General features: G+C 38.0%; 2 protein-coding genes across 2 annotated transcripts in view; one reads left to right on the top strand and one right to left on the bottom strand.

The window, feature by feature from the left end:
* Nucleotides 1–1,610, top strand: part of LOC145403244 (putative phosphorylase b kinase regulatory subunit alpha) — a 114,981-nt gene extending 113,371 nt beyond the window's left edge. The window contains exon 28 of the mRNA XM_080275059.1: nt 889–1,610. The gene's annotated coding sequence lies outside the window, so the exon portion shown is untranslated. The remainder of the gene's footprint in view (nt 1–888) is intronic.
* Nucleotides 1,611–9,074: 7,464 nt separating this feature from the next.
* l(2)k14505 (ATP synthase mitochondrial F1 complex assembly factor 2 homolog l(2)k14505) lies at nt 9,075–21,037 on the bottom strand. Its single transcript, XM_080275173.1, has 8 exons — nt 20,888–21,037; nt 19,684–19,795; nt 17,868–17,974; nt 17,267–17,350; nt 13,714–13,824; nt 12,613–12,793; nt 9,644–9,759; nt 9,075–9,253 (listed from the first exon to the last, which is right to left on the bottom strand). Exons 1-8 carry the CDS (start codon nt 21,035–21,037, stop codon nt 9,116–9,118), a joined length of 999 nt encoding a protein of 332 aa, XP_080131299.1. The 3' UTR covers nt 9,075–9,115.
* Between the last annotated feature and the right edge of the window lie 954 nt (nt 21,038–21,991).

The following is a 21,991-nucleotide window of genomic DNA, read 5'->3' as shown; positions in this document are numbered from 1 at the left end:
AGAGAGGGGAGGTCCAAGGAGTCTGGACCTCTCTCCTTTAGAAGTTGTGCCATTACTTCCCTGTCCTTCCCCCCTCCCCCCCCTTTTTTTTTTTTATGAATAGTACAGACAGCTGTTACAGAAGTCTCAGTAAGTAGGCAAAAATAACTGAAAGGAAAAAGTAGTTTCAGTTTGTTTTTTGTATGAACATAATGAGTCTTTGTGGCAGGTAAGAAAATGCTGGAGCACCCCTACCTCCCCTTGTATTAATTGCTGGATCCACTGCTGAATATGCAGTAAAGTTGCTGCAATCCAATCACAAGTAACCAAAAATCACAAGTAAATAATCTGCAGGTGGCAGGAGTCTATTCTGCTTTCTTTCTCTACAGTCATTTCTTTTGTTTGAATTCACTTTTAGATATCCACAACTATTTACTAGTCTTTTCACTTTAATTTGGCAGAGGTTGTCATCCTTTTATTGTATTTCACTGAGATCACTAGCAGAACAAGCCAGTACTATGGCACAACATCCTTTTCCTTAACACTTCTTATTGACTGCAGTAGCTGCATATTCTCTTGTTAATATCTTGTCACTGCTTAGCATTCGAAATGGAGAGATGGTAGTTTTAGGTCAGGGTAAAGTGAGAAAAAAAAAAAAAAAAATGCTTCAGGATTAGCAACTTACAAAGTCATTTTTAATGTGAAATGGTTCATAGTTTGCCATCCATCAACACCATTTCATCTGGTATGGATACTCAGAGTTCATCAATTACAGTGTCAGGCAGTTATACAGTATGTAGAATAGTGCACTTATATTTAGCTCACACATTTAGGGATAATTGGAACTATTAGGAACTATTAACCAAACAGTATCCATCAAGCCTGAAGGATTATACGATTTTTCAGCAGCCATCATCAATAAATCAAGACGCGCACAAGAGTGTAGGGGCAGGTAAAGAGCTGAGTGGAGGTGCACACCCTTAACCACAGGTGTCATCAGTCATCTTCACTGGAGAAATTGGTTTTGGCAGATCAACATCACAAATAATTTTAGAGCTTATTGGAACATCATAGTACTAATCTGTTTGGTAATCTATTAACCACCAGTATTGTGTTGAAAGTTGTGGTACAGCCACACTTCTGCGTCTTTTGTGTAGCCCAGGAAGAAGTCATCATTCATATCTCTTGCTGTGTTCAAGACCATAACTTGTTTTTAGTAGCTTTAAGAAAACTGGCAAGATGTCTGAATGATAGTGTTTTGAAGTGGCAGAGCTTCATTGTACATAGAAAATAAAAAGACCGATTGAGTAACTTTGAACAAAGTTCAGTTGAAATATTAACGTAGTTTTGTACTGTGGCTTGATCAGGTTTATTTTTAGTGACTCTGATGCATACAGTAAGTCGTCATTATAAGTCACCTTTTATGATGATAATTTTATGCTCTTTAGTTCTTACTAGTTACAGAAAACTTTCTTAATGAAGGTGATTTACCAGTTTCCTCCAGTTACAGCTTCAGTTGTATTGGAAAAAGTTGCAGTATTTTGGAACTCTTACCTGATGTGGAACAGGGACTGTTGTAACTGTACGAGAATGTTACAATTAAAATTTACCCCTATTGTGTAGTGCTTTGCTCCTGGTGTGCTGTGGGACATTAGTGTACCACTTTAACCCCTTCACTTCAATGATATTTTTTTCATTAGTGACAAAGAAAAATAGCTATTATGATCGAGTCAGTTCCTGTGCACAGGATTTATCTGTATGTGTCTGTATATATGCATGTTAACAAAATATCTCATTGATGCCTGATCAGATTAGAATGAAAAACTATCACTTAAATTTTTTTTGCATCTTGAAGAAATAATTTGGTTTTGATGCAGATTGATCAGTGGTCACAGATCAATTATCGGTTTAAAGTTCAGGGTGCAATATAATCTCGTTGATGCTTGATTTGGATCATAATTCACTTATTCATTATGTGTGGGGATGGGAAAAAGATATTGTATTTTGGTGCAGATTAGTTAGACGTAAGATTAAGATTCAGGGTCAAAGCTTGGATACAATGTTGTTGTGCTGCTTGAGCACCCTCTCCAATTTTGTCCATGCCACATGCAAGACAATTTCAATCATCTTTGGAGAAATTGGGTTTTAGAGTTAATGAAGACTAGTTCAATCACTACAAACAGGCTCTCTAAAGCTTATCATTTGGATGTATCTGGGAAAAAAAAATAATAATAATGAAAATTTTGCTTCTCAGAGACAAGGGGTTAATGTTACTAGTGTGCCACAGTATATTCACCACAAGAAAAAAAAAAAGTATGTATGTCAGCCCTAAATTCACACGACTCTAGAACAGCAGCAATTGTATTGTGCTCTGATAGCATAGTCTGTTTCTAACCAGGGTAGCAGACAAAGGCAAATATTCTTTTCTGCATCGATATAGTATTTAACTCTTTCTTTTAGGCAAGGTAATATAATGTTGTCTGTTGTAAGCTGGAATGAGATAGATTCCTTTCATTTTTGGCCAGAACATTAATTACCCCAGTTTTTTGCATTTTTGGTGTCATAGTTTTCTGTTAAGCATAGCAGAATCATCTGACATCAGTTTAAATAAAATACAAAGTAGTTAATTTGTAGCCAGAAGGTTAATATCAGTAGGGTGCATACCTTTAAATATAGGTTCATTATAATGCATTTGGACAACCTTGGCTGGAGTTTAAAAATCATCCAGCCATATCAGGTTATGCTGTCAGTATGGTTTTACCATTGTGTTTGTGGATATTCTTGACTAACATTTTCTGAGGAATGAAAGAATTATTTATGGAATCTGATATTTGCTTTATTATACTGAACGTGTATATAGTATATGGCTTTTGAAAGTTCCTGCCTGTATGTTTTTAAGGAAGTAAATATACTGTATCTGATTTACTTCACTGTCATGTCAGATATGCTTTTCTCTTTTTGTGTATATGATCTTTAATGTATTTTCTAAGGACATTAATTTAATTTGAAATATTTTGCCAGTATGTAAACATATTTGCAAATGACAGGTACAGTATGGTGTACTGGTATATTTTTATAATACTGTACTAGGAGTCATGGCAAAATTTTATTTGATATGTTGTGAGTGTTGAAGGTAGTGTGTTAAAAGTAAATTTAAAAAAGAAAATGCAGAGCACTACTATAGTGAGACTGTAGCTGGAAGATATTTTAATGAAGAAGTTTTAATGAAACTGCATGTACTTATTTACACTACTGCTGCATTTATAATTAATGTAGGTTTTCAGAGGGGCTATGTAGAGTAATTCATTGCCTCTCATTCCACTGCATTTCTAGGATGAAGGTAGTTGCAGGAACAGGTAGTTTATAATTAGACAATTATAGCTTGCACCTTGTTTTTAATCATCCGTCTCTGCACAATAGAAGTAACCATAATAACCTACTGTTTTTCTTAGTGGTTGCTTATGCACAGCCTTAACAAGTCACTTACCCCTTTAATATTATGCAGTAGTAATACTGGGCAGACAACCAACAGAAGCTTCTATTGTAATTTGTAAAGTACTTCTTAATAATTGCATTGTTCAGGCACTAGGAATGATGCACCTTTAAAAAGTACTATACTGTGATATGTTTCTTGTTCCAGCTTCCAAGTGTTCTATTAGTGAGCTAAAAGCTGTGATGGTATGAATATGTGTATCTCAAAGATGTTGATGCATATATGAATTCAGGAAAACAGGTAGAGATAGCTTTGATAAATCTTTTCTTACACATTTTCTGGTGTCACTTAGTATCATTCATTTGTCATCTTTCACATTGAGAAGTCTCCTGTTGCTTAATTGTGCTTGATTTGTTTTGAAAAAAATAATTTGGTTTGGTTTACTTTCAGCTGATGTTGGCTTATTTGGCATTCAGGGAGTAATTAAACAATCCATATATTTATGCAGTAGAAATAATGAAAATAGGAAGCCATAATCACACTGAAGGGTTAGCATGCATCATGGGGCATTATACTGTATAGGACTCTTGGATTGAAGTGTTTTTTCTCGGGTCCTAGGATTGTGGGTTGTTGGTTGTTAGAGCCTTTATTTACACATGTTCACCGAAAACTGGGCATTCAACTGGAAGTAACACTTTCAGACTTCTGAACTCTGTCAGCTGAATAAAATCATACGGCATAAGCTACAGGGGTACAAGAGTTGTCCCAGCCATGAGAGTTGGTGGTGACAGTATTAACGCACTCAGGCTTTTATGACTCACTCAGCTGAATGAAACTGGTGTAAACTGGAATAGAGTACTGTACTAGAGTTGGCCCAACTATGAGAGGGTTAATTTTCTGCTGATTGTGTAAACCACTTGTCTACCTAAGCACCAGCCATTGCTAAACTTGCCAGTGCAGCCACAGAGGTATTTTTAATTGTTATGAAACCTGATTATGTCATTAATACTTACTGTAAGTTTATGTCTTGATAAGTTAACCATACAGTATTTATTTGAGATTAGATTATCATAGTTTATTTATTGTAGCAGACTTTAATCTGTAATATATTCTTTATCTGTCATTAATACATATGGCCTATCTTAAGAAAAATATGAAAGATGAATAATTACAGTATTGTTGTCCACAAGGCAGTCATTCAGCTTCATGTAATCTTTGCATTGTGGTATATTAACTGGAGATAAGACAGTCTGAACCAAAGAATACTGTAGTAACAGCTTCAGTGTTGCAGTACAATGCTCTTACTTTTTGTGTTACAGATTTCATCTAATGCAGTTCTGTACCAATGATGAGCTGGGAATATAATGGAAAATTCTTTAGCCCCCTCAGATTCCTTTGACATTACTCTCAGCTGCATAATACAATCTTGAGGTAGCTGGAGTTATCCCAACCATTTGAGGATTACCGGAGACAGTATTAACACAGTCTCCTGTGACTTACTCATCAGAATAAAATCATCTGGAGTTAGCTGCAATCAAATATAAAGGAGTAACCATGAGAGGCTAAATGTAATTTTAGAGGTGTTCCAGTACTTCACAGAGTATAAGTTTGCTGCCAGTACTGTAAGTCCTCATTATATGTTGCCGTGTGTAATTATTTTTTTTGCAGTTAAGTCCTCAGTATATTCCAAAAAGACTGACATTGCTACCGACAAAGCTGATTTACTGTTGTTCCCCCAGTATAGAGTATTATACTCTGTTCAGTTTAGCTGGATGTAAAATTGCAATCTCTTCATAGTGAATGCTGAGACAAAACAAGAGATTAGCACTAAAATATGATGCCAGTCCTGAAGAAGTGCTATGAAAAGGCAGCAAGGCCACATTATTGTTTGTTTTGCCATGAAACTAAAGGACATAAGCTGCAAATATATGAAAATTTCAGCCTAGTTAGAGCAAATGTACTGTAGTTGTGTGAAAATTGTCATAATTTTGAGCACATCCCTGACATACAATGAGGACTTACTGGTTGAATATAGCTGCCATTTGACTTATTCATCAAGGCCAGCTTACCATACCATTTTCACCATGCTTGTCCACATAATGATAGGATTAGTAGTATAGGATATGAAATACTAGTGCAATGATGTGATAAATGTAGCTATCACTGTTTGGAAATGAAGAGCAGTCTTCTTTACAATTCTGCAGTTGTTTTGTTGGATGAAGTTTATATATATATATATATTACTTAGATATGGAACAAATGCTATGTAGTTGAGAGTATCAGTGCTCCACCTCTTCTCTTTCCCCATCACTTCTGGAATTAACAAGTCCTCATTATAAGTTGCCCTTTTTTAATGTTCAGGGGGAGAGAGTTCTTGTAGGCTTCATCTCTAGCTATAAATCTTATTTGCTATTCTGTTTTTATGCAAACTTGGTCTAAAATTGACATCTCTCCTTCTTGAATGCTCAGTTGTAACAACGGAATAGCACTAGATATGATGCTAGTCACAAAGAAGTGCCATGGAAAGTGTGTAAACTGAAGTAGCATCTTATTTTGCTATCAAGCTTTGTGAATTAGTTGTAAATGAATGAAATCTAACTCAAGCGAAGGTGAAAGGAGTATAGTTACCCCCTAATTTACTGTATCAGTCAAAAAGAAAAAGTTGTGATATTTTGAAGAATATCTCAAGCTTATAATGAGGACTACCTATATTCTAGTGGCATATTTTTCCTTATACAGTATATCCTCAAACACTTGCTTGCTTTATTCATACCTTTCCTTATAAGTATCTGTACTGTTTCAGCCACCCTCGGTAATCTTGTTCCCACTTCTCTTTTCAGGCAACTAATTACTGTTTTTCATGTGTATTTATCTCCTTGCCATTCCAGTACCTTCATCCCTCCAACTCCCCTCCAGCCCCCACAAAAAAGCTTTAATGAGCACAAAGCATATCCTTACTATAGCATGTCAGCAAGCAGTTTAACCACTACTCTGCCTTGTAAATAATCAGCAACAAAAGGTATCAAAACAGTTGGTCTTCTTTAAAATAGTTTAGCCATATATAATATAGTGTAATTACAGTATTCTTTTATGTATTGTCAGAATCTTAAATGTGTTCTTTTGAATTCTTGCTTAACCATTTGACTACTGAGTATTTCCTTTAATTGAAGAAAATGGTTTGGCAGTAGTCACCCCCTAAAAAATAATAATAATAATAATTAATCCATAGCAGTGAAAGGGTTAAGCATCAGTCCAGTCATGTACTTTGAGTGACTTAATTTAGCTATGATTGTGACTTACATTTAGCTTACTATATTGGGTTTCTGAAACCCCGTTGGAATACAATATTGGTGCCAGAAAGTCATTTACATTTTTTTTTTTTTTTTTTTTTTTTTTTCTTCACATGTCTGGTTCCTTTACCTAAATCTCCTGGTAACACTAAAATCTTTTCAGCCATTCAGTCCTATGATGCATTTTTCATAGCTAATGCTTGTTACTCTCAGATACTTCTGTTCAGCTTAGGAGAGACCTCTTGTATTGAAGAGGTAAATAAAAGCTATGTATTTAACCCCAGGAGTTCAAAAGTCTCATGCTGAGAGATAGCAAGAATAAAATGAAAAATATGTCATCAGACTGAGGGAGTTAATGCTTCTTATTTGATAATCTTTTCCCCAGAGACTGGACTGTTCACATGGTCATCATTGTTGGTAAGTGTCCCTTAAAGTAGGGGTTGATTTGTTGTACAGTATTCAGGTTATTTACAAATACCATATTACAGCTTTTCAGGTTTACAGTTAATCAGTTCTCTTTGACCGGAAATTAATGTAAAAACTTCAGTATGCCAGTCTTCCTCCGAGAGTATATTGTTGCAGCATGTGTGATATCACACAGGATGGCCTTTCCCATTGCCTGCAAGCTGTACGTCAGACTATAGTAAGCCTCATTGTCGCCTTTTTTTGATGTTCATTTTTGCACCCTTTTGCATATCTAGTCCTTTTTTCACCCATCAAGAAGATAGAGGCCTGAGGTTAGGCTACTCAGTCCCAACATTGAAGGGTAGGGTTTGCAGTCAAGAAAAACTAAAGTTAAATTGTTGATTAATGTTCTCTTGGTAACTGAAACATATTTTCTAATTCCTCTGAGTTATTAGTGCCAGTTTCAAGCTGATTTCATAGTTTCCCCACATAAACAGCACCAGTTGCATAGAAAGAATGCGATAATTTAGAACACATCCATTGCTTATAGTGAGGATTGCCTATGTTCCAGCCATAATCTTTTAGGGATTCCATGCTTCTTCATGCCCACACTCTAATATGCTTATTTTTTTCATACTTTTATAACTGTTGGTGTGTGGAAGATAATATTCAGGTTGTAACAATGTGTTTTCATGATTATAGTGAAATACTTATTATAAAAGTAGAGGTAGGAAAATAATCTGAGTGAGATAAATGACAAAGAGAGTGGTGGTGATTGTGGTAGAGGTGGTTGGGGATCCTGGATTACTGTATAACAAAGCAGTATTTATACACCAGTACCACATAACATTGATACTCTTAATTCCAGTCTGTTATTAAATTACACGAGAGACTTGGGCAAAGGCTGTGAAGGACCAAATTTTAATATCCACACATGAGAATTCTTAGCAGCACAGAAAAGACAACAGTTGCAAGTTGGATCTTTCTGAAATAGTACTTACTGGATATGTATTCTGAGAGAATTAGTTAATGTGTGTTTGTAATTGTGTCCTATCTACAAAATACTGCCCATGCATGTTTGGTCAAGCAGAAATTTTCTTCCCTTTGAAATTCATGTTATTAATTATTTCTTCCTGTCCTCCTCTCCTTTCTGACAACTTTTTTGGTGCTCTCCTTGCAAATTATACTTACCAGAAAGATTATCGCTTGTTTACTGACTTACACTACAAATACTGCATAAGATTTCTTGCTTTAAGAGTGTCAGCAATTTTGTCATCACTATTCTACCTTGACATCAGCCTTGCATCGCTGCGGACTGTTCACATTGCCATAATAGTTTAGAATATTATGAAGTAAACTATTTGTTGTGTACATATGCAACCCCTACTTCAAGGTGTCACAACTGTATATGGTTTGTTGTACTACTGATTATATTTCCATCGCACATATGCAGTTATGTAGAAGTTATAGATATACAGTGTATTTTGAGTCCTGTAGGCAATTACTAGTAAGTGCTGTATTTTTTAAGTATATTCTGTGTCCCTTATGAGTCAGTTACAGTTAGAGATCTTAGTTATCAGTACAGAATCTGAATTGTTATGGTTACTACCGTATATTTTTAATCAATAAAAGGTTGACTGCAGTTCTTTTTCAACCTAAATGCAATTTTTTTTTTTTTTTTCCATCCATTCATAGATGTCTGAAGACCTAATAAAGTATGTTTGGAATTAGCAAGAACAATACTGTGATAATTACCAATAATGATAATGAGATTCATCAGACTAAAGGGATTTACTGAGACTGTTTCCTGTCATCCCCTACCAAAGGTCTTTTCATAAGCTTAAGGGGAAGAAAAAAATTAGGCAGCCATAATAAAGATCCTACTGAGCAATTTAAATGTATTTAAATTTAGCTAATACATAAATACAGTATTATGTATCAACAAATCAATACAAATTATAGTACAGTTCAACAGCACTTAATGTTATCAAATATAACAGTAGATGATTCATTTCTGCTTTGATTTGTGTCTAACGCTAGCCTGCCAGGTGTTGAAGTGAGTGAACAGCAGCGCTGCAGAGAATCTGGCTTGTGCATCATAACGTTCCAAGTCATGACCCCATTCCACTGACCCCCAGCGTGATGTCTACAAGAGAAAGAGAGAGACGTTCTGGTATAGCATTACATCTACACTTGGATTTATGGGTCTATTCTGGTTATTATCCATGTGTCAAGATAACACAAATTCCAGGTAATGCTAGTTTAATACAGTACAACCACATACTAAATAGATATATTTCAACATAATAAAACTCAGAGTAAAACCTCACTATAAAACTATATTTAGAGGAAATAGTCTGACTTAGTAGAGTTTTCATTCTATCTGAATTCTTATTACAGAACTGCATGAGGAAGGTCTGATGCAAGAAGAAAGTTTGGCAGGTTTGAATTGTCTGATTATATTGAAGTTTGATACGCCAGAATGATAAAAATGACATTTAAGCAAACGTGAACTATAGGTAAATCAATATATCACCTGAAAAATGGTTTCCAATCGAGAAAGCTCCACTGCCTTGACTGCTGAGATCCTACGCTCAGCTGCTGCGATGGTCAAAATGACAGACTTGAGGGCTTCAGTGCCATACAGCAACCCTAACCAAGAACATGTGTTAAATGATCATTAGTGCAAATATTTTATTATATTCACCTTAAATTGGCCAAGGTTTTTGTCATTTTGCAGCTCATTTTCACAATGCTGAGTGGCAGAAAGACAATACTGCAGCTCTACACCTTCCATAACACTTCATGATATTCTAGTACTTCATCATGATGCAGCAAGTTAATGAAATGAGAGTACCGTTAAGTCTTTGTTTTGTTGATTTTGAAAAGGCTTTTGATAGTGTTTCGAGAGAGACTATGGAGAAGATCATGAGACATTATGGAATACCAGAGGAGTTTGTGAGGGTCATTATGAACATGCATGAGGACACATTTTGTAAAGTGATGGTTGATGGTTGTCTGAGTGATTTGTTTGAAGTCAAGTCCGGAGTAATTCAAGGTGGTGTTCTATCGCCTTTACTATTTATATTGGTCATTGATTACATTATGAAACGCGTTGGAACAGAAACCGGTGCAGGTATACTTTGGGGAGAGAACAGGAAACTTTTGGATTTAGATTATGCAGATGATATAGTTTTGATTTGTGATGGGCCAGAAGAGATGCAGAGAGTGTTGGACTGTTTGGTGAGTGAAAGTCGCAAGGTGGGTTTGGTTATTAATTGTGGAAAAACTGAAATAATCAATATGAATATGGAAAATGCGCAGGAATGTGTAATTGGAGGTATGGTTGTAAAGCAAGTTGATAGGTTTAAATATTTAGGTACTTATTTAGCCAAGGATGGTTCTTTGAACTTTGAATTCGAGGAAAGGTTAAAGAAGGCTAATCAGGCAATGGGAATGCTTAAAAATATTTGGAATAATAACAATTTCTCTGTGCATACAAAAATCAAACTTTATAAGGTAATGGTTAGGAGTATCTTAATTTATGGACACGAGTCTTGGTACAGCACAGTGACTATGGAAAATAAATTCTTGGTGTTTGAAAATAAAGCACTCAGAAGAATATTAGGAGTTAAGTGGTGGGAAAGGATACCAAATAGTAGAATTAGAGAAATAACGGGAGTGCAGCCGATCGATGAATATGTTAGATTCTCACGATGGAAGTGGCTAGGACATGTGTATAGGAGACAGGGAATAGTACGAGGTACACCAGGGTGGGTGGCACTTGGTAGGAGACGTAGAGGAAGGCCAAAAGAGACGTGGGTGAGGACAATGAGACGGGAAGCTGGAGATGAGTGTTGGGGAGATCTTGAGGAGTTAGCACAAGATAGGATGTGGTGGTGTGAGTTCATGGAGGCCCTATGCATCCCCGAGGGTGCCACAGGAAATGATTGATTGATTGATTGATCATCATATTCTACTACTGTGTTAATCTGTTATTACAACCCTGCATTCACGATGGAGAGGTGGCAAATTTAGGCCAAGTTGGAATAAAATGGGTACTGGTATAGTACAGTATAACGGCTTAATCTCTTGAATCCAATGATGTGCTGTATTCTTTATTCTTGGAATCTTTATGGTTCTAATCACTGGATAAACTTTTAGAACTGGAAGAGTTATATATAGCAATAATCAACACGTTTAGTATTAGTTGCATAATACTGTTAAAAAAACAGGGTAGAAGCAAGAATTTTAATGAGAAGCAAGTTTATCTGGTTTAAAGTGTTCATTCACTCATTCATCATCTAATCCAGTGCTGCCCCATGAAGAGTGTAGAGGCCCATGGTTAGGCAAATTGGTCCTGACATTTAAGATGAAGGTGACCAGCCTCACTCATCCCTGAGTGGCACTGTGTGAACAATAAACCCCAACCACCCTTGGATATAAACCTGCACTGGCTCAATCCAAATGGAGCGCCTTAATTACCCACTAAAACACCAGGCACTGTAATCTGGTTATATGGTTACCACCCAGCGTAGTAAATGGTTTCCTGGTGTACAGGAAATCATTTGGCTTGTCACTCAGTGCAGAGTCACCCATAGACAGTAGGAAGAGGAAAGGAAAGACAGAAGGAAGGAAGAAAAGGGCAGGCATCCAAGAGCAGCACTACATTGAGTGAGTGGATGGTGAGTGCCTCCACCAACCACTATTATTTTATATTTAAAAAAAAATGGTATGTGAATGACAGTGGCCCAATCAGTTGGGCTTTTTTTTTTTTACCTCACCTCATTCAAGAGTGGAACAGATGATGATGAAATTTATTACTAGACATGAACAGAGTTTTGACAACATTCACAAACTGTCAAAATTCTTATAGTATTAACACAGTTATCCCATTACTACTTTTGTTACAATGCAAAAAAAACACAGGCAGTCCTTGTTATATGTGTGGGATGTTAGATGATATATTTTATATACTACTGGTATATGTAATGATGGAAATATTATGAGCAATTATTCTGTAATTTCATCATCATCATGTAGACCTTTCTCACCCCATGGTAGGGTGATGTAATTTTATTGATGAATATAAAACAAGGCTAAATAATAGATAATGATGGAAAATATTATATAAGGCACTTCTGCAAATTACTGATGACTATAAGGGAAAAAAGGACTGAAAAGATAACATAATTTGGGCTTATAAGCAACTGTCTAACTAATATTTTCAGGGATTTTCAGCATATCATTATGTGATATCTTCAAGCTAAAGAATGTGGTGAATTTTTTTTTGGCCTATCAGATTTTGTGGACTTGAATGATGAGTGAATGGAAGCATGGCCAATTGAACTGGGCAAACTTAGGCTGTCTGGACATTGCTACTCTTCACCCTGCCCTAAGGTGGGAAAGGAGGTCCATATGATGATGATGATGATGATTCAACAAACAAACATCTTTACCTATTACTATAAAACTATAATGAACTTTCACCCTCTCCAAACTGACCATTTGCAGCCCAGATGTCATAGGAGAGGAGGTAACGTCTCACAGTCTCCTTTGTTTCCACTGCAATCTCTGCACCCAGGACCCCACTGCTAGGTTTGAGGTCAGTCCCAAACTTCTCATTAAACCACTCCAGAATTGGATCCCACTCTTGTGCCTGCAACTCCTTTAATTCCTCTGGGGTCTGTTTGGTGGAAATTGGCATCCTCAGTGGGTAAAACTGTTATGTATTACGATAAAAACAGTAACAGCCAATCCCATTTCACCACCTTTGAAGTGCAGGGAACCTAGGCTAGGCTACAAGAATCCAGTATGTTTAAGGGTAGATGACCAGCTTACTCCCCTTGGTACTCTTTGCAACATTATACAGCTATGATCAATAAGCTTAAACCATCTCTTGGGAACTGAACCTAAGCAAGACTGTCACTCTGATTGGGGCACTCTAACCACTAGAAGATCAGACATCCACGGCAGCATCTAGTCATTTAGCATAATATTTGGTACTTATACTAACATTACACAGAGATGGAATATGTTACCTTCCTGAGCTTTACATGGCATTACAGGGATTTGCTATTATAATTTTTTTCCCCCTCAATGTTACAGTGGGACAGGCAGACTCCAGTTACAAGAAAAGAAAAATGATAAAGCAGGAGACTATCAGACATGCCTAATTATAAAAGCCATTTAGTGCAACCCACTCACTCATCAAGCAAGACATCTAAGTTACAACCACTACATCCATCTCAAAATAATATCACCAATTATTTCATAAAACTTATGCTTTAACAAGGGTGAAATGGCAAATCAGATTTACCATATAGGTAGCAGAGGAACTTCAACAGGGAACATTTTCTAATTTACTGTGGACTTAACCCCTTGAATCTGATGACATTTTCCTCGTCTGTTCTTGCTACAGGACAATTTTATTTAACTCGAAAAATAATTAATGTGTCATAGTGAAAGGAACAATTATGACGATATCCAACTTGTCCAAGTCAAAAAACTCCTCCTTGACTGAATAAAACCATCTGAAATGGGCATGCATAAATGAAAAGTATTTCATTGGAATGAAAAGGACTTGGTGAATGAATTTCTACTCACATCATCCCTAAAGAGGACTGTATCAGTGTCAAGGTAATCTAAAATCTTTGCAGCAATATCCCATTTGGTCACTCGACTGGGGTTGTCAATGACGGTGTATGTCAATCCAGTCTGGAAGGATCAGGAAAAGAAAAAAAAAAATCAAGTTTTAAAATGAAACAGAAGGAGCAGGAAGAGACAGCTCATCCACAAAAATACCCATACACAAAGCCATCTCTGCAATTTATTACACTCAAAGTGCCAGTCTGGGACACCTTTAGAAGGTGACACCAATATGAGCAAATGGCTCTAATGCCAGGGTAAGCAATCTATCCTCAGCTCCCTCCTATCCCCAAAGAAAAGGATGGTGGACTGCAGGAGATGGCAAACTTCACCCTGTAGTCCACTTGATTCACATCCAGATGAGCTTGATGCCACAGCAACCACATCACTCATTATGATCATCATCATCCTGACACTTTTTCCCATCTACAGAAGGGTCAGGAAGGATCCAAAAATGAGAAAAGAGAAAGTGCAGAGAAGGAAAACTATCAATGGTATGCCCAGTGAAATAGACCACAGTATCATCAACATAATGTTTAGCCCAGGACTCCTGACTTGTCAATCTGCTATCACGTTAAAAAAAAAAAAAAAAAAAAAAAAAAAAAAAAAAAGTCCCAGATCCCTGTCATGTGCCTCTTTGTACATACCTCATTCAATCACTTCTCCACCAGTTCCCATGCCTCATCAACCTCCATACTTCACTTTCTAAAAAGTTTACCGAAGCTATCCACTTTGGCGTACGACACCTCCTCCCACCTTCAGATTCATTCATCCATCATCCAATCCCATCTCGCCCCATAGAGGAGCGTAGGAACCTGGGGCTAGGCAAGTTGGTCCTGACATTTAAGATGAGAGTGACAAGTGTCACTCATCCATGAGTGGCAGTATGTGAGCAATAAACCCCAACCATCCCTTGGATATAAACCTACACAGGCTCAATCTGATTGGAGCACATTTAATTACCCACTAAACTGCCAGGCACCATAATTTGGTTATATGGTTACCACCCAGCACAGTAAATTATTTCCTAGTGTACAGGAAACTATTTGGCTTGTCACTTAGTGTAGTCACCCACAGGCAGAAGAAAGTGAAAATAATGAAGGAAAGAAAGACAGAAGAGGGAGTGTAAAGTCACCTGTAGGTAGAAGAAAGAGCAAAAATTGAAGGAAGAAAAGACAGAAGAGGAAGGATGGAAGAAAGGAAAAGGCAGACACCCAGAGCAGCACTACAACAAGTGAGTGGATAGTGAGCGCCCCCACCTACCACAATCAAATTCATTCTATCTATCTATCTATTGCCAGATGCCTCAATCCCGTTTGGGGTGGCCACAAACAAATCGCCTCCAAGTCGCCCTGTCCCCCGCCATTTCACTGCCCTGCTCCCAACTCACACCCCCCTCTCTCATATACCTCTCCACCCCATCCCTCCATCTCATCCTCGGCCTCCCCCTCCCTCTTTCCCCCTCCACCTCACTCACATACACTCTCTTCGTCAGTCTTTTACCCTCCATCCTCTCCACATGGCCAAACCACCTCAGTATGTTCCTCATAACGCTTCCTATCACATCCACATCAACACCACAACGCTCCTTTATATCCTCATTCGTCAGCCTGTCTCTCCATGTGACTCCACAGGCTCCTCTTAAATAACTCATTTCCACTGCTCTCACTCTTGACTCGTGTCCTTCCAACAACGTCCAAGCTTCACTTCCGTACATTAGAGTTGGTATCACAATACTGTCATGTAGTAACTTTTTCACTTCCATGCTCACTTCCCTGTTTCTTATCACTGCTTTCAAAGAACCAGCAACCTTCTTCCCTGCTGTACCCTTTCCAGCACTTCACCCTCCAAACCTCCATCCTTACTCATCACACTACCCAAGTACTTAAACGTACTCACATTCATTCACACATACTAATTTCAGCATCCTGTCTATGTCCATTCATCCACATGACCATACGATCAAAGTACAGTACACTCTCTTCTACCTTATTTACAATAATCTTCCTTACTCCACATCTTTCATTAATGACACATTCTTATCCCATCAACTCCACACACTACATAAATTCTGTAACAGTCCAATTTCCACTTGTAGTCCTGACCATTAACAATCATACCATACCAAAACCACAGGTTAATGTAGGTGCCTACACATCCGAGTATCATTTACGATATTGTATCCAATATACAGAGGTTGGTGGGAGCGCTCACCATCCACTCACTTGATGTAGTGCTGCTTTCGGGTGCCTGCCTTTTCCTCTCTTCCTTCCTTCTTTCCATCCTTCCTCTTCTGTCTTTCTTTCCCTCATTCTTTCCTCTTCCTTCTGTCTACGGGTGACTCTACACTGAGTGACAAGCCAAATGGTTTCCTGTACACCAGGAAACCATTTACTACACTGGGTGGTAACCATATAACCAAATAATGGCACCTGGTGGTTTAGTGGGCAAATTAAGGCACTTCAGTCGGACATAGCTAGTGCAGGTTTATATCCAAGGGGTGGTTGGGGTTTATTAAAGCTCACACAAAGACAACTCAAGGATGAGTGAGGCTGGTCACTCATCTTAAATGTCAGAACCAACTTGCCTAGCCCGGGGCTCCTACACTCCTCATGGGACAACACTGGATTAGATGATGAATGAATGAGTGAATGTCATCGTCATCATCATCCGGACCTCCCTTCCCATCCTAGGGCAGGGTGAGGAGCAGCAATGTCCAGACAGCCCAAGTTTGCCCAATCCAATAGGCCATGCTTCCATTCATTAATCATTCAAGCCCCCAGAATCCTGGCTCTATCTGATACACCACAAAACTTTCACCACATTCTGTAGTTTCACATAAACATATCCAACAGAGTCAATTAAAATGCTGTCACGTTAAAGTGGGATGCCAAATCCCTGATCATGCACTTCTCACAACATTCATCCAGCCAGCTCGATCTCTTGTCAGTCCCCTAGCCTCACCGACTTCCATACCTCTCTTCCTCACACACTCATCCACCATATCCCTCCACCTTCTCCTTGGCCTATCTCGCCTTCTCACTCCTTCAAATTTGCTCAGATATACCTGTTTCACCACTCTATTGTTATCCATTCTCTCCATATGACCATACCATCTCAGTACACTCTCTTCAATTCTGGTGTCCACAGACTTCCTCACTCCGCATCTTTCACGAATCACATTATTTCGTATCCCATTGACTCTCTGTACTCCACATACATTCCTCAGCAGTCCCATCTCCACTGCTCTCATTCTTGACTTTTCATTTTCATGTCACACCATAGTCTAACATCCATATGTTAAAGCTGGTACTAACACTCCTTCATGTAAGCCTCATGGAGCTGCAACACTTAAGCCTGTTTCCTATCAAGGCCTTCATAGCACCAGCTACTTTCTTTCCTTGTGTCATGATTAAATTTCTAATTTCTTAAGCAATCATGCATAAAGTTTTCCTACCTTGGATAACAATACATTACCCAACACCAAAAACTAAAAGGCACACTGACTCACCAAATGCATGAGACTGGGCTTAATAGTCTTACTCACAGCTGACCACTCATTTGCAACAGCCAATGCCAAGCCATAGTTTGGTATCTGTGGAGAGTTATATACAGTATGTTACCATAAAGCTGATAAAATATGGTACATCAAGAAAGTAACAAGTTTAAGAACTGATAATGATAGTTCTGTTAATGAACTTCTGTGTTGCATAAGAAAATGATAAGGAAGCAAAATGTTTTGGCAGTCAAACTAAAGTACATGTACAGTACAGTATTTCCAAAATACTGTATTATTCATTATTGCATGAACTCTTATATGCTGACATACATTATACTGTACTGTAATTACAGGTGTGCCCCTCAAAAGACCATTCACTTGTTTTTTCAAGATTTCACTGTTTTAGTAAAGAACAGAAAAACAGAACTTAAAAATGATAAAAGGTTAGTGACTTTCACATACTACGGTATAGTAAGAATGAATACAGAAACAAACGTCATTATAAAGGCATATTTCAGTAAAACATATTTACTGTTGTACATACAAGTACAAATGCTGAGTATGATACATAGGGTACAGTAAACTGTTATATGTGCAAAACTTAATCTGTTACCTGTACTATGTTCCCACCAGGTGTCTTCAGTTTACGGTGATCTAAATTAATTTCATACAAGCTGCTGCTGCCAGCCACCGTTACATTTTTGAAGAAACGTTTTGCAGCTGAAAGAATTGTGCATTGTTATGGGAGCTGTTCTAAATATCATTATTAAAGAGCTTTTACTATAGCTGAGTAAAGACTACGTGTCAAGTGGGGTTGGTGGAGGATTAGTGCCCCTCCCTGTAAAACAATTAACTCTAAGCCGTTGGTCACCCCGTTTGGGATACATGGTGTTTGGCAACGAATGAATGAATGATGAGTAAAGACTGTAAAATATAATAAAGTGAAAGAATGCAGTTTGGTACCTTTATTACCATAATGTACTCTGGGAAATGGAAAATAGTGAAACAAAACTTCTGGGGAAAAAAAAACAAAAAAAAAACATACCCTCTTATGGTAACACTGCAGCATCAATAAACAAAGCCATGAAGAGATACTGGATTTATGAGGAAAATTCACAAAATTTGCTCAAAGCTCTTACACCACCAAATTCAAGCCAATGGACAGTTACTTTACTATTCAGTGGAATCTCCTAAAACGCACATTTCTAAACACCAAATTCATAATATGTGGACTCCTAAAATCCGCATTTCTAAACACCAAATTCATAATATGTGGAAACATCATGCAACAGTTTGCAAGATCAGTAATTTGCTGAAATTATACATAATCTGAGACTAACTTCGAAACTGAAGGTTTCCCAATGAGTTTTAGAACATCTGTTATGCTATGGTGTGTGTGTGTGTGTGTGTGTCATTAAATACTGTACTTTACTAATTTCTTTCCAGGTTGTTAAGAGTCTGATGTTGGTTTGAGTGTAAAGGGGGCAGCTTTTCCAAAATGACAGACTCATAAGTAATTTTTCCCATAAGATTAGTTACAGTATTTCCAAATCACAAAATTCTCAAAACTGGGCATGTGCCCAGTCTCATTAGGCCACGAATTAGGAGATTCCACTTTAATACCAATACACCAGTCCTGTATGAGATAGCCCCAGCATGAATTCAGTATTGACGGTGGGTGTTAGCACCGAAGTGGTGGCATGTAATTCACCGGGTCGGTCACCGGGTCGGTCAGGATCACTTGATGGTCGTGATCGTCAGCTTTTTACCCTCCCGGAAGGGAGCTGAGAGCTCATATAGTCCGACCTAAGGGCAAGGCTGTGACCTTCACACACGCACACACCCGTTCCCTTGCTCAAGGGGGACAGTAACCACCCACTTCGTCAGTGAAACTTTTCGCAACCTGAGCGAGGCGCGAACTCACGTCCACCAGTTGGCAAGCGAGAGCGTTACCACTGCACCAGCGAGCGGTGGAGGTGTATGGATGTAGGAAGACTACTGGGCCTTGGTAATGGGGTGTGAAGCCTATGCCCTGAGTTGGACACATTGGGGGGGGGGGGAGAATCGTACTATGCCAGCATCCATGCCAAATACGAAACTATTCACTGTGTTAGTATTATGGTAATTACTGTGCTGTACTTGCATCTTCTCTGTGGCCATTTTTAGAGGCTGGTGTGTAAAACAAATTTAGAAATATAATAGGTGTTTGCAATATCAGTATTAATGGAACATGTATTCTATATGGCAGACACCATACTGATCTTTTACATTGCCATTACTGATAAGACTGTCAACTTCCATACCTCCCTTCCCCACACAATCATATACTCCATCTTTCCATCTCATCCTCCGTGTCCCTCTCCCATTCATGTCACTCACTGCACAATACCGTAACAATATACTGGTAGCTACTGTACTTAGCAACTTACGCTCAGGGAAGAATCTGCGTGCGAGAGTAATGACTGAATTTTGATTTAACAGCTGATGGGCAACTGGCCACCATAATCCTCTCATTGCAGGAACCAATAGTTCTGAACCAACCTGTGAAAAAAGACTGTGTCATTTCACTTTATAAATTTCATGTTTTCTATTTCCTTTAGTTCAAGGGTCTTATAGCCTCATGACAACAATGTGTTTTTATCTGTTTCATTCCACTACTAGATGATTATATTAATCACCAACATAATGACTTTTTCTTACTTAAGGATGGAGTTAAACAGGGTCCAGGAAACAGATCAATTCATCATGCAGGAATAATTTAAATAGAATCAGAAAGTTCTCTGACTAGCAGCAAGTAGGATATTAACCAAAAATTACAAATTACTGAGAAAATTATACAAAAAACACCTTATAATTATTTACTATCAAATGTCCCACTGCACACTAAGCCTGATGACAAATTTAATTTTTGCTATCTAGACTTTTATCCAACTTTGGATAAATTATTTTAGCTAACAGATTACGGTAGTCTTCCCTTTCACAACAGTTTCATATGAGTGGGAAAATTTGGGGCACTATAGTGCCAAACCCTGCTCCACTGCACTTCAGCCTAATTAGTAAAAAACCACACTTGGCACAAGTGAAAGAAATGCCTGTTCTGTTTTCGTTCCAACCCCTAATAAAATTCATTATTTTCTGTTTGCCAATGGATAGTTCTTTCAATGACAAAAACTTTGAGTACTGGTACAAACACTTACCACCGCAACTCAGTAATAATGGCAGTACGGTACATTTTTTTTTTTTTTCTGAAATTTTGGTCAGAAGATGGTCTTGTCGCAGCCAGATCTGGTGAGTTATGAGTGCGTGCATACGCTGGTTTCCACCGCACTTTACCGGCCCTGAGCGGCGGCCAATAATTTTACCGAAATGCCCCACCTACAAACGGAACCCCCTAATAAATCAGGGCCCTGCTTGCCGACAGTTTATCACAAAGTGACCCAAAGATTTTCAGTTTGCTCCTCATGGTTGTAAGAAGCATCACAGGCTGCCCAGATTAATCTCCGGTAACAAGCTATAGTGCATGTTAAACTGCACCTCATCACATACTACAAAAGAGATGGATGCAGCCTTAGCATGGACCTCCTGATATCGAGCGAGTTGAGGTAAGCTGTTTAATTTACAGCATTGACGTACCGTTTGAAAAGACTGTGTAGTTGTATGAGAGTTATCCGTGGTGAAGTGTCGCGTCCTTGTCCAACCTGCAAAATCGGGAATGATAAGGTTGTTACTTCGGTCGGCAGGAGACACAACGGACGTGATGTTGTTGTCCTGCAGACGAAACATGGGTCATCGACGTCCGTATTCTCTCGCTCTGTTTGAATTGAAATATTTACTGTAAAAGGTTGTGAATACGAAAATATGACCCTAAATGTTAAGTATTCAAGTCTTTATGATACATATATTTCTAATTGAAAATTATAGATCATGATACAAGCATTTTATTGAAAAGAAATCTATGCCTTAATATTTACTCCAGCATGATTAATAGCTTTATTATGTTCACGTCGTCACGCTGTTATATTGAACTTGAGATAGAAATAGGTGTGTGAAATCTTAAATATAAGTTAGCTTTATTTGGATAAGCGCAATCTCCCGAGAATAAACAGTAAGACATTCGGACAGTGTCATGTGTTGGTTGTGACGTCACTCCCGCTGTCTGTTTTGAACTGAACTGAACTGACGTGGGTCCCCGCCTTCACGTCAAGGCTTCATGTCTTCACTTTGACTCAGCCTTTGACACAATTTCAAGTAAGTAATAGTGTGAGAATAGTATCAGTTATTAGTTGATGCTTATGTATCCTGAAGTAACCAGCAAAATATGGTATAATATTAATGTAATCAGATGACTGTTGGTTCTTCATGGCCGCCTCCAAGACGAAAGTATTCAGATTTTAAAATTTGAATTGTTTTATGCATATATTCGCACATATTCTTTTTATATTACTGTCTCTAAGTAAGATGTGTGTTGATTATAGCCGTTAGCCTAGAACTTAGACTTTTAGAATAGTCTGAAAAGCCAGGAATATTATGTTGGTTTGAGTAATGTGAATGCACTTATCCCGCTAATGATCGTTATCTTTTACCCCCTGGAGTTTTAAGATTGCCCAGGATAAGACTAATAATCAGCCAGAAGGCTAAAGGTAAACTTCATTGATCATTTCTATATGCAGTGCTGAAGTTATAATATGGTTGGCAAAACATTTATACCGGAAGGCTATGTATGGGCAAAACTCAGCC

Source organism: Coenobita brevimanus, chromosome 60, assembly GCF_032717465.1.
Source record: "Coenobita brevimanus isolate Jiangsu-jjx chromosome 60, ASM3271746v2, whole genome shotgun sequence".
Taxonomy (NCBI): Eukaryota; Metazoa; Arthropoda; class Malacostraca; order Decapoda; family Coenobitidae; genus Coenobita; species Coenobita brevimanus.
The sequence above is the reverse complement of the archived record's forward strand: the minus strand, read 5'-3'. Positions and strand labels throughout refer to the sequence as shown.